Below are 13,744 nucleotides of genomic sequence, written 5' to 3'. Positions count from 1 at the left end.
CATAAGCTAAGGTCTCCACCAGCTTTGGAAGCAATAGTATTAAAGCCGGTTCAGCCGAGACTTGCAAAAAACTATAGATCCTGTCTACAACATCTTAGGGAACCTTGAAATTTCATTCGATTTTTGATGACTTGGTCCCCATGGCTATCCAACTGAATAGCGTAGTCAGGAACAGTATGACAGGCATTCTGAACCTCTTTCCATTCAATTTCTTTTCTTATTCTTTATTCTACTGAGCTCAAAACTTAGCTATGCATTATTGACAAAATAAGATTAATTTTAAATCTATACTGACACAACACTCAACCAATTTCTGTGACCCTATCTGGATTCCTAACTTCCATAATACAACACCAAAGTACCATGTTTAGGTGTAAAAAGGATATGAAATCTCCTTTGATAACGAAACGGAGGGCAAAACAGCCAAACAATGCCCGTGCAATCATAAAACAGACAAAATCACCGATTTAAACAAAAATTTCAGATTTTTGATATAGCCAAATGCAGACTTTGACAATAATCGAAGTTCAAGAGCGATTGCCATGGTAAAAGTATAACATATAAAAAGAAGGCATGAAATACAAGCAAAAGAATATAATACAATGTGAAAAAACTAATGACTTGAAAGAAGAAACACATCCGGTTTGATACAATCATATCTAAGTCACTGTTGAGTACCATTCGTATCAGAAATCTTGGTCTGCGAAAGTGTTACTTCATATACAAGTCCCTGAGACATACTCAAAATCAATTCCAAGATCCAACTATTTCTTCGCTCCCTACTCTGGAGTACCTGGGTTGGAGAAGGGGGAGGAGGAGGCTAGGATTTACTTTGGGAGGGGCGGGAGGAGCGGAAGGCGGCGGAGGGCCGGGAGAGCTCGGTTGCGAGGGCGTCGGGGCTGAGGCCGCGGTCGCAGAGGGCGACAAGGAGGGTTGTTGGTTGGTCGAGATACGTGATGGGCTTCGCCTATCCGGACCGGCCTGGGCCCTCCGGTTTATACTTGAACCGGACCGTAAACTCGACCCAAAACCCTTTAAACCCTACTAGGCGCTGCCAATGTGCATCGAACGAGGGAGGGAGGGAGAGCAGCGGTGCTTTCCTCTCGATTCTCTTTCTAGGGCTCAATCGATCGAAGGCGAAGGAGGAGAGGAAGACAAAATGAAGCCGGTGGTGGGTATCGTGGTTTCGAATAAGATGCAGAAATCGGTGGTGGTGGCGGTGGATCGGCTGTTCCACCACAAGCTCTACAACCGCTACGTCAAGCGCACCAGCAAGTTCATGGCCCACGACGAGAACAATGACTGCAACATCGGCGACCGAGTAATACTCCCTCTCCCGTTCTTTCTTTCTCTCTTATCCGCCTCCGGATCGATCCCGTTCTCCAAATTTTTTGTTGCTGTCGGTTCCTTATTCGATTTGTTTATCTCAATTACTACGTTGTTCTTGGAAGGTGAAAAAAGGGCCATTTTTGTATCATGTCTTGTGATCCCATAAATTTGATGTGTTGCTATTGATTTAAGAATTTATACGTGTAGGGGTTGCTTCAGATATTCGAATATTAGAAAATTTGAAGCTTGTAAGCGTCTATTGAATTGAATAGAATCCAAATTCATGGGTTAATTCTCTTGAGTAGATGAGCGTTAAGGAATATCTATGTTACACCAAATGTCTTAATTAAAAACTGATGGGATCACGGCTGTTATAATGATAATATACGTGACTACTTGATAGAACCTGTGGTTTTTTGTATTGGTGAAAATGGGAGGAGAGGTAGAATGGAAAAGAGGGACGTGAAGATTTGATGAGAGAGGACATGAATTGTAGAGAGATTTTAGAGACAAGTTTAATTCAGTGGTTTTGATGTCAACTATGGCTCATCATACCACAATAATTTGCATAGAGAACAGGCCACCACACTGACTGAAATTCAATAACTTCTTCTCAGCTTACAACTTAAAGTTTAATAGTACACTCTGCTTTATATGATCGCTCAGCCTCTTATCCTATCCTATTAAATTAATAATGAAAATATTTTAATAATATATAACATTTTCTACAACTGGTAGGTAATCGGGTTAGTTTTCCAGCATCCTCTTTTAACAATTTGTCCGTTTATATTAATGACTTAACGAAAATTTATGCAATTTGATGTTCATCTTTAAATTACAATGACATTTTATGTGATATGTTAAGTTCTTTGCAAGTTGTTACTAAAACAAAGTATTCTATGACTGCTCAGAAAACAACTTATTACATAGTCTTCTTAACCAATAGGCGTGAGTGATGCAAGATGATGCTAAAAATTTTCTACTTAGGTTGCTGATTTCATATCTTTTTGCTTTTTCTTGATCATGCAAACATGCTATATGCCAGAAAAGAATATATTCTTGGGCATCCCTTTTTTTCTTTACATCTATCACAGTTTTAACCAGGGTCCGCTGTACCGGTACCGGTCGGCGTATCGGTGGCGGCTCGGACCGATCCGTACCGGTGGCGTACCGGTCCCGTACCGGTCCGAACCGGTCCCGTACCGGTTCTTCAATAATAAACTACCGGTACCGGATTTCACGCCGATCCGGTACCGGTCCCAGGCCGGACCGATACGTACCGGCCCGTACCGGCCGGTACGGACCGGTACGGCAAACCATGGTTTTAACCATTCTGTTGAACATTATTGAAATCTAGTATTCATTGATGTGGTGCAGACCATTGCTTTGGTGTAGATGAATTTGGCTTGAATTGGAATCTAGTGTTTCTATGCAACCAATTCCCATTAACACTGATTGACTATCCTGTTTTCATGAAGATTTTCAACCAACCTATCGAGTTATGTAGTGTTTATTAGTTTGTCTGACCTTTCTTCTTTAGTTCAACTGAATTTAGGACTTACAACAGTATATGTCCATTTCAGAGATTTCCATTGTCAACCCTTTAATTTCACTTCAAAAGCTTTTCAATTTTTGCTAAACTTCTGAGATCTAATGTAGAAGCTGAGTACTTGATAGATGATTTTGATGAGTTTTGTTGGGGTAGATGATAGGAAGATTGTTAGGATGATAAGAAACATGCTCTTAACATATTACCAATAATCTTTTGAATGAACTTGTTGCTTACGAGGCTATGGTGTTGAATGGGTGACGTAAAAAGCATGTTGTGGAGGATGCTAGAAGAAGCATAGTGGAAAAAAGCTTTTGGTTCGTCATCTTTGTTTATTTGGTTCTACTGCATATGTAGATGTAACAAAGCTAGGCTTGTAGTGAAGCTTACCAAGTATAGGTAAAAGTGCAACCTTGGTACAGCATCCATAACTGTCAGGTCTTGGATTTGAGATAGTAAAGTTCCTGCATACATTAGTAACTTATTAGATGGATTTGAAGCTCCCTTCTCATATTGCATCCTTGAAATGAATAAGCAGCAGCCTACATTGATCAGTCTACAGTATGTGTAGAAAAGAACAATCAATATATATGTACAAGTTGAAGAAGGAACTTTTTGGCTGAAGCAAGGTCTTTAAGCATGTTATACTTGTGTAGATGTGAGCTTATCTTCTTGTCAGTATGTAACTCAGTTGTCCTGTTGTGCTATATTTCTTACTTCTCATATAATTGGTGATGAAAGTGGGTTACTGCTTGCATTTTCATTGGCAGAAGTCGGTTCCTAAACCAAAACTGTTAAAAGTTAATTTTGGTTATTCTATACTAGCTTTTGTCAGCTGCAACAAGAAGTTGTATGCACTTTTCTTTTTGAAAGGCTCATCCAGGTTCATAGTTCCCTCAGTTAGGATTTGTGATTGACTATTTGTAATCTTGTTATTTCAAGTTGTTGCTTTATTGTAGCCAACCATGCTGTATCTAGCAGGAAAATGATCCAATGCTATGCCTCAAACATTGATAAGAAAATTTATAGAATTTTTTACTCCAGGTGCTTTATGCATTCAGAATTTTGCATCTGATGCTTTTAGAAAGATCTCGTACCAAATGAGCTCTGCTTCCAAGGCTTCATTTGATATCACTTCGTGACTTCCATTTTTTTTAGCTTGCTAAGACGTCCAATCAACAGTTTTGTTGTCCCTTGCAGGTAGCGCATAATCTGCCAACTTCCCTGCTTAACATCTTAGCTACTTATTTGATCTGCTTATTGTACTGCACTGTTTGTTTCAGAGTTTGTGGTTCGTCAAACTCGAGTTTATGTAGGAATGAGCAACCTTGGCATTGAGTTGTAAGTGGAGATCTGGTGCATTAGAGTTCCTGAACCCATGTGCTTCAGCATTTTGACTTTGGCCAGGCGGTTGCATTAGTTGAAGTCATGGAAAGGGAGAGGATGGATGGCAGACTCATCTCCAGATTCAACCTTACTACATCAACCCATATTGGTCTGACCTGATCTAACTAGATCCATCCAAACCAAGCGCAACTCAACTTGACCCATTCCTACCTATTTGGACCCAACCTGGTAGGATCCAGCAGAATTAGATGACATCAATTCAAGTGACTTTGTCCAACTAGAGTTGATCCAAGCCGACACAACTGGTATCATAGTTTTGAAATAAGTACTAAATTTCAGACTTAAAAGACTTACATCGAACAACAAGCATTTGTTTTAGAACTATAATTGACCAAACTGCAGTTCAGCAAACTCTAGTTTTGCCAATGAGGGAGTTGTGCGAACGAATGGGTATGAGGACAATGTTCTGCTATTGGAAGGACTTGCAATTTCCTAGTTGGTAGGAGATACTTTGTTATTCTTTATAGCAAGACCTGCATAGTGCCAGTCCGTTCTTGTGCTTTTGGAGGCTGGGATTATTGATTTAGGCAAAAGCCAACCTTAAAGGCCCTGGTCAGTTGTATCCTCTCTTTGCTAGAAGTCCTACCCACAATGAAATTTTTATTGTGCACCAAGGTATCTGCAAATATCACCATGGCTAGATCTGCTCAACTGGCCATTTCTTTAGTTGAACCCTTCCCTCTCCTTTTAAGTGAAGCTCAATTATTTAGATTAACGTCGATGATTATGATGATGCTCTATAATATTTATTCTTGGCCCATCATGGAAAACCTTAAGTTTATTTTCCATATAACGATAGTTAAAATGGAGGAGCAAGGGGGAGGGAGACACTGTTATCTGATGAAGTACCAGGCCTTGAGTGACTATACTAAATGGTTTTCTGGAAAACTGGAACCTTTGCTAACAAGATGAGCCTAGATTTGGGATTACTAGATGATTTATATATTAGTTTTATCATTGTCCATTTACTTTACTCTATATGCTGAATAACTTTATAGGATTTTTTTTTTTTTGGCCGTATGCTAAATGTATATGAAGTCACTGAAGTGAGAAACAAAGAAGCAAGAATTAGCACTCATCTGTTTGTAAAGATCTAGTCTTAGGAGACAACTAATTTTCTGCCTCTCATCTGTTTGTAAAAATCTGGTCCTAGGAGACAACTAATTTTTTGCCTCTTTTATCTGAAACTTTTATTTTTTTTCCTATCTAATAAAATTGTTACCGACAGGTTAAGTTGGATCCTTCAAGGCCACTGAGCAAATGGAAGCACTGGGTTGTCGCCGAGATACTTCGAAGAGCAAAAGTCTATGTTCCACCATCACCAACAGCTCCGGCACCTAGTAGACCTGCTATGGGGTCACCTTAGACTACTCCATCCTCCTAACATCTCACATATGGAAGAGAATTTCAATTACTTTTAATTTGACTAAATGTTTGTCCCCATATAATGGCTGGAACGTTGTTATTTTTGTAATCTATTACAGATAAATGTGCCATGGAGTAGAATTCTTCATTTTTTTGTTTCCAATTGTTCTCTAGCTTCCTTTTTCTTTTTTTTAATAATTTTTTAAATTTCAAATATGTTGATGAATGCATAGTAGAAATACCTTTTTGATACAATCATCTCATTGTTATTAAATGGATATTTTTCTTCCATTACGGGGACTGAAAACTGTGAATTTGATAACAGTTTGAATATCAACTCTTGTATCTTATTGTAGTCCCTAGATCAGTGTATGATGTTATGTTATTACATAGCACAGCTGAAATCTGTATACAAGAATTGCGAACTCCAGGCTTGCCTAGGTGATCAAAATCCTGTTCTTAGCAATCAAACATTCTAGTTTCAAGTTTTGGGCGATGCATCCTGGTATTTGGACTTGGGTTAGTATGGTGTTAAAAGAGCATTTTTAGGGAAAAGGGGGAGGGGTGGGGTGGCTGAGCACGACTCGCATGTATCGACTAGTTAGGAGTTTGATATGGATACCTTACAGCACTTCCGTTGTAGTCTAGTTGGTTAGGATACTCGGCTCTCACCCGAGAGACCCGGGTTCGAGTCCCGGCAACGGAAAGATTTTTTTGTGTAAATTTATTTTATTTCATTTTCATTACCTAAATCTCAGCAAATCTGAGTCTTTGTGCCTCTCAACATAAAGCGGAATAAATCATCAAAAAAAACATAAAGCGTGATAAGCTGAAGTCCATTATTGATAAATTAAGAGGATGACGAGCTAAAGGCTTACAAAAAGGAAAACTAGTCAAATCAGTGTATGCAGCATTGAATCAGTAGACGTATCCTTCGCATGAAATAATGATTGATCTTCTTTCACAACAATAACTATTGGATAATATCTTATATAGATATCAAAGCATTCGTAGCAGCTATTATGCGATCCAAGGATACACATCGTCAAAAAAAGATGAATCACTCTTTCATGCCAAAGATACAACCCAAACTCGATATCCTCCATATGCATCTAATAGGAAACCTATTTAAAATATAAATAGCATAAGCAATAGCTTCCGCCCATAAAACTTTTGGCAAATTTTTACAATGTAACATACATCTAACCATATGCATAACAATTCTATTTTTTCTTTCCACCACTCCATTTTGTTGAGTGTACCTATCAATTAACTGATGCTCAATACCATATAACTTCAGAAAATCATTACAAACAGTATATTCAGCGCTCCTATTAGTCCTCAAAATTTTAGTAAGATGTCTCCTTTGCTTTTCAACATAAGACAAATTATTTTTAAATGCATCACAAGCTTCAGAGTTTTGTTTCAAAAAATAAACTCATGCCTTCCTAGCAAAATCATCAATAAACAAAATAAAATATCTGCTACCACCAATTGAAGGAACCTCCACAGAGCATAAATTTGAATGAATGATTTCAAGTGGTCTCTTTGCTTTTCAAAACTTTCCTTTAGGGAAGATATTTCTATGCTTCTTCTCCGAAACACAAATCTCACAAACACTATTAGGACAGTCAATATACAACAGTCCTGAAATCAACTTCTTACTAGCAAGAAATTTCAACAACCAAAATTTAGAAAGCGTCCAAACGCATGTGCCACAGCCAATTATCATCACCAATTATAGAATTAAGAAAAGGTAAATCTCCACAGTTCCATGTTGTAGCTCTTTTCTGCAAGCTGTCGTACACTCAAAAGATTCTGATGAAGATTTAGAACAAAAAATTCATCTGAAATATAGTTAAGGTACTCATTCTTCAATTTGATTGTAATCTTGCCTCTCTCCAAAACTTGGTACCTTTGTATTATTTCCAAACTTCACCTCTATGCGAAACAACTTATTCAGCAAACATCTCCTTTTTGTCCCACATGATTATTGCAGCCTGTATCCAAAAACCACTTATTTTTCTCATTTTTCTCTGTTACATGACCTGCTAGTAATAAAGTCTCCGAGTTATCACCACCGTTTACAGCAATTTTAGCATGCAACTCTCTACTCTCCAAGTTTCTAAGGCGACATTCATGCTGAATGTAGCTGTACCTTTTACAATTATGGCATTGAATATGATACTTACACTCTCGCTGATGGTAGTCATACTTCTTACACTTATAGCATTGGATACGACATTTATCATATTTTTTATCAGAATCATTATCTCTTCCTTGTCCTTGACCCAATCTATAATTTCTTTTCTCCTCCGCCTTTAAAATATAGACCTCTTTGGTTTGATTCAGCTTTGTTCAAGAACTCTTCTTTTTTGTTCTTCAAATTCAATTGGATTTGCAATGTTCAAAATGATTTTTCCCATCAAATTTAAAAACCATACATGATACATGAGACATATTTGCAGCCATACTTGAAAATCGCTTAGCTCTGATATCAAATGTTGGAGATCAAAATTGATTTAATTATTTGACCAAACAAATATTAAGAAACAAAACGCGTAGACATAGTAGAGATGTTTTGGGAACAAGATGACAACGCAAAACAGTCCTTTTTTCATTGAAAAAAAAAACTAACATCATAACTACTAGTCCTTTTATATTAGCAAAACCAAGGGCCATATAATCCCATATAATACACCCAAGACAAAACACCAACCAGCAACTAATAAAAAACAAAATAAATATTTTTTCAAACTTGGTTTACTAACTCTTGCACCAGAAAAGATGTAATTAATATCTGGCATAACCGTGCACACAAAACAATGAACTATATCAAACGATGAAATACTTTTATTGTTACAGAAGTTCAAAGCAGCGTCACAATAATACTCTTATCAACCTTTCAAAGATTTTTAAGGAAGTCCCCTGTGAATCTGTATCACCGATGGATAACATTAAATGTTCGAATGGATTATTTTCTTACATGCTCCAGATGTCTTGATGATTTAGATAAACTATATGCCAGCACAACGGTCATGATAAACATGATGAGTTGATACAGCTTCGGATATGTTTTAAATGCTTTGACTATCACTATTATGATTCGTGTGTTTTTTCTATGTTCCCCAGTGACACTAGAATTTCTGTTGTTACTGTAGATATGTATGAGGCATGTAGCAGGCAGTATGTATTGCTATCCAGGCTGGATGTGGGTGGCACAAAGACCACCCAACCCAATGGGCAATATATGCTTTTAGAGTTACATATGTGGAGGAAAAAAAGAAAATAGCATGGACACTCACTGTATGTTGGGCAAGTATGATTCAAGTGTTAATACGTTCCGCCCATAATTATACTTCTAGCCTTTCTGAACCTAACCCACTTTAATTTTATAGATCTACAGAGAATAAAGCACCATCTGATTGGACTAACTTAGATTTCGTTCATCAGCATTTTAAGCATGGTCTGCCGTACCGGTCCGGTACGGTCCGGTACGTACCGGTCCGGCCTGGAATCCGTACCGGATCAGCTTGAAATCCGGTACCGGTAGTTTATTGTTGGAGAACCGGTACGGGCCCGGTTCGGACTGGTACCGGACCGGTTCGTACCGGTCCGGACCGCCACCGGTACGCCGACCGGTACCGGTACGACGGACCTTGATTTTAAGTTTTGCTCAAAATTAGATATGAACATTAGAAGAACACATGTTCATCCTTAAATGATACATAAATTATTAGGTGAGCCTAATCAGGTATTATAACTCATGGAAGAACAGATACGCAACTATGAGCAAGTATTACACACGAAAGCGCTTCACGGTTTATGTCAAGGAGCTGACACAATAATAATGGCAAATAGATGGATGAAGCACAGGATAATATTCATAAAAACTAGCAACAACATATTAATTGATAGCATTGAATAAATTGTTAATGATTAAAAGTCTCACTGTTGATGGTTCAATAATACCAGTTATGCCTCCTGCAACATAACCAGTCAGTAGGACAATAAAAGCAGTTGGTTTATCCTCCCAAACAGAAATGATATCATTGTGGACCTCAGAAAAATACTCCCCTTCAAGTAAATTTGCTGCAGTTAGAAATCCAGAAAGAGCAATTTAACAAAAGCAGGTCAGTTAAATACAAGAGATAGTCAAATCTTTTTAAAGATAACTTGTGGGTACAGAAAATTACAGTGGGAAAACAAACTCTACATATGGCTTTACTAGTTTAGTAACAATTGTCTAGAGCTAAATGTTTACCTATTAGAGGGCACATAACTATAGAAATAGCCAACAAGCCATATCCATCTGCTGTACATAACTTAATGCGCAATTTTACTGACTCCCCATGTAATGACCTGATAAATACATCACCAAACATGACTAATTTACACTAGTTTATTATTTAAATGACAAAAGAGGATACAAACCATCAGATTATAAGTACACATGTTAATCAATCAAATTGTACGGTTATGTATTGAAAGATTACTTCATTGCATCTCCTTGCCATCATCTATCCCCCATTCCTTCAACCACATCCCCCTTCCATTTACTTCCCCTGCCAACTTCTCTATGAACATGCGGAGATATAAAATGATTAAAACGTAGTTGCCTAGGAACTTTTACAGCAATGCTGTAACTTCAGGGAGAAGTATAATAATAATAATAATAAAGCTGAGGTAAAAGTTTAGAGCATACCAGCTGTAACATAGAAATGACGAGTTAAATCGCTGATGCCAACATGATCTTCAGTTATAACTACTGTAAACTCCCCTACCTAAATGGTAATAAAAGAAATAATCCAAAAAAAAGGATCCCCCTCAGGATATGGAAATACACCAGACCCATATGAACTATTTCCCTTCTTCTCACCTGCCGATAAGGAAAAGTTCACTGGATATCTGCTAAAATTAAAATTTTTATCATTGAAAGCATCATCCAAAAGCTTGATCTTAATAGTTGCTACATCACCTGCTTGAAATGTATTCCCATCATCAAGCCAACCAAAGACAAAGCTTGGTAAGGGTGGTTTACCTCCAGTTCCTGAAAGAGAAGTTGTGTCAAAAAAAGGATTACAGAAACTGCATGGAAGGAAAAACTTATGAGATCTATTGGGTTCTGAACTGCCAACATAATTCAAATCATTCTGAGCAAGTAAATTTTAAAAGTTAGATCTTATAAACATGATAGATAAACTTCATTAATTTTTAAATGGAAACAAGAGTACATTAATTTGTTGACACAAAATGAATTAATTACAGAGCAACATATGTGCGGAGAACAATCTTTAACCCATCAATAATAGGCAGGCTTTATGAATCCTACTTCACCATTTAGAAGGATCCAAGGTCAAGTGCCTGGAGACTTTCGTAATATCTCCTCCATTTTCTGTTTTCAAAAGGATGTCCCCATTTTCTCACCTTTCAGCTTGCAACCAAGACCCCACATTTACTAGTTCTCTGACCTATGCCTTAGAGGGACAAACTGTCTCAAACAGCATTTCATCATTTTATCCAAGGAATTGAGCTTGCACAATGTTGAATGATACATTTCTGCACAAAGTTACAATATCAGGGGAACCAATCATATATCAGTCAGTATCATAGTACAGGATTACAGATGTTACAAGTCAATACACTGTCAGATGACTCACGATAAACTATGGTTGCACCCTCCATCAAGGCATCACATGCTTCAATAATACAAAGAGTACAGGTGAATTCATGTTAATGAAAGAATTGGAATTGTTGAGCTAGCACTTGGGAATGGAAAAATCAGTATGTGAGATGGAACCATTATTCACTTGCAAATCTCCCTAGTCCAAACAAATATGCATATCCATTTTGATTCTGAGATGAGCACAAAGTGTTTCTTTTATTCATATTTTCTGTGTATTTATCGATTTTATGAGTTTATGCCTTTGTTCTTTGAATCTTAAAGAAATTATACGCAGTCCTTACCTTAAAACTTGAATTCCTTAACTTAGTTTGGATTGTGTTTCCTATGTACTCTTATTTTGTCTATTTTCTTTGTATACGAATGACTAAACGTTTGATTTGACAAGATTCATATACAAAATACTATTAATGTACATGTTCGAATTGGCTTGTGGTGTAAATTTGGTTGGAGGAGTCAAATTCTTATTGCAAAGTTCAGAAGAAGTCTACTAGTTACTAAAAAGAAGCAAGAAATATTATAATAAAGGGATATTCTACATGTGTGCATGCGTATGTTACTGTGTTTCTCAGCACTTGCCATGCACCTTTTGATGCCTTTTGAAGATGGCTTTTAGCAGAACAGCTGATCCTCTAATCCATCACTTAATCCACTATCGTTGTACTAAACAATAAACTATTAAGTCAATCAATTCTAACTCTATCCTTTCAAGATTGTTTTTTGGTAGAATGAAGCATAAAAGTTATTTGCACCTAAAAGGTGCGACTGCAAACAGCAAAAGCAAAATCAATCAATTATAAGTTCATAATCTAACGAGTTGGAGTTCATTCAGCATATTACCCGAGTGCCAACTCCACCTGGTGCTCTTATGCTATAGCATCATTTAGCAGCCATGCAGCAACACCTACCATGTGGCATCACCAACCCCACCAGTAGGTAATGCTGCGGATGTCTCCACGAGTATGTCTTGATGTGAAGAGGCTTGATTTCCACATAACTTTCAGGTTTTAAGATTGTGTTTTACTGAACATGAATGTCGCTCTCCTTAGACCCGGCCACTAATACCTCCTGGCAGATTCATCAAAAGCTGTAGCCACAAACCCTAAAGTCAATCAAGAATCTTGGCATTGTTACTCAGCAGAAACTACTGTCTTACAACCATTGCCTATCCACTAATTTTTGAGGGAAAGCACAATGCCATAACTAAATTCACAGCTTAAAAATGTTTATCATTATTCTTTCCGCTGGATACCACCCAACTTGCATGTTATGAGATCACTAGTGATTCCAACCCCCTCTTTTGGACTACAGCAGAAGCAGTGATATCAACACTACATCTGCAATTCTACTTGCATTATATCTTTCCCATAAGAGTCCCTGAGGAGATTTCCCTATCTTCTTTTAAGAATAACCAAATTATACTGAGAAGATTTCATTATCTTCTTTTAAGAATAACCAACGAAAGGAAGAATACACTTTGCACCTAACCTTATGTTAAAAAAAAATATAAAGTTTTCAACGAAAGGAAAGCATCTCACGTCCCATTACACCTCAAATAGATAACAAATCGAGTAGAAGACAACAACGAGAATCAAAGAAAGAAGTCCTCAAACCCATAAAACCAAGAAAATATGATAATTTGTTATTTGAAAAAGAAAAAGAAGATAAAAAAGGAAAGAAAAACTAGGATCAAAACAAGATTTCCTCAAAACCCTAAAACCAATAAAATACCATGAAACTACTCAGTGACAAAGAAAAGAGTAAAAAGAACGTATACTCCCAAAAACAGTTCCCAAAGATTAACAAAAGGGCATTGACAAGGTATCTAATCCTAAGAAGGTGAATAGAAAGCCCAATACGCACCTGCCGGAGATGGGGATTCTTCAGCCAGCGAACAATCTGGAGGAAAAATCCTTTGAGATAAACACAAAATCGAGGAGAAGATCTTCACCCAGCGGATAATATCGTCGTAATCAGATAAAAAACGAAAGGGTTTGGGGGCTCTTGGAGGAGTTTAGGGGGGGAACTTGGAACTTTGAAGCTAGGAAGGGGAGCGAGGGAGGGAAACAGAGTGGAAGAGAGGCGCCGTACAGCGGACGGAGGTAGAACGGTCTCTTGGCCGTCCACTGCGCGCGAAATGAAATCCACATCGCCAAGACGAATGGACCAAGACGTCCTCGAAACGTGGGACTATTTACTGCAAATACCCCTTTTCGTCGACCGTTGGATTGGACCATCGATCGTTGGATTAGACGATCGAAACGGATGAGTCGATGAGATTGAATTTGCGGACATCATAATTCGATCATTTTGGTTATGGTATGAATCAAATTTTTTTTTGATCCTCTGCTTAAATAGGCCAGGTATGAGCCAGATCTTCGACACAATTTCGCTCATAAGAGTGGAATTCT

At 37.6% G+C, this 13,744-nt stretch overlaps 1 protein-coding gene, 1 long non-coding RNA gene and 1 other non-coding gene across 14 annotated transcripts; 2 read left to right on the top strand and 1 right to left on the bottom strand.

The window, feature by feature from the left end:
- The first annotated feature begins 546 nt into the window (after positions 1-546).
- On the top strand, positions 547-5,953 carry LOC103701188 (30S ribosomal protein S17-like). Its single transcript, XM_008783161.4, has 2 exons — positions 547-1,321; positions 5,514-5,953. The coding sequence occupies exons 1-2, from the start codon at positions 1,058-1,060 to the stop codon at positions 5,649-5,651; spliced, it is 402 nt and encodes a 133-aa protein (XP_008781383.2). The 5' UTR covers positions 547-1,057; the 3' UTR covers positions 5,652-5,953.
- LOC113462349 lies at positions 3,201-13,444 on the bottom strand. 12 transcript variants are annotated; one of them, XR_005509906.1, is made up of 6 exons: positions 13,197-13,444; positions 12,174-12,420; positions 10,356-10,700; positions 9,915-10,227; positions 9,603-9,742; positions 3,201-3,342 (listed from the first exon to the last, which is right to left on the bottom strand). It is a non-coding gene; the product is annotated as an uncharacterized LOC113462349 (long non-coding RNA). The 12 variants fall into 12 exon arrangements; XR_005509908.1 differs by having other exon boundaries at positions 9,623-9,742; XR_005509909.1 differs by lacking the exon at positions 3,201-3,342 and having other exon boundaries at positions 9,545-9,742; positions 10,356-10,529; positions 10,629-11,209.
- Positions 6,284-6,356, top strand: TRNAE-CUC. The gene has a single exon. It is a non-coding gene; the product is annotated as a tRNA-Glu (tRNA).
- Positions 13,445-13,744: the final 300 nt, after the last annotated feature.

The sequence above is a fragment of the Phoenix dactylifera genome, unplaced genomic scaffold (assembly GCF_009389715.1).
Source record: "Phoenix dactylifera cultivar Barhee BC4 unplaced genomic scaffold, palm_55x_up_171113_PBpolish2nd_filt_p 001456F, whole genome shotgun sequence".
Lineage (NCBI taxonomy): Eukaryota > Viridiplantae > Streptophyta > Magnoliopsida > Arecales > Arecaceae > Phoenix > Phoenix dactylifera.
This window is presented reverse-complemented; position numbering and strand designations above follow the sequence as displayed.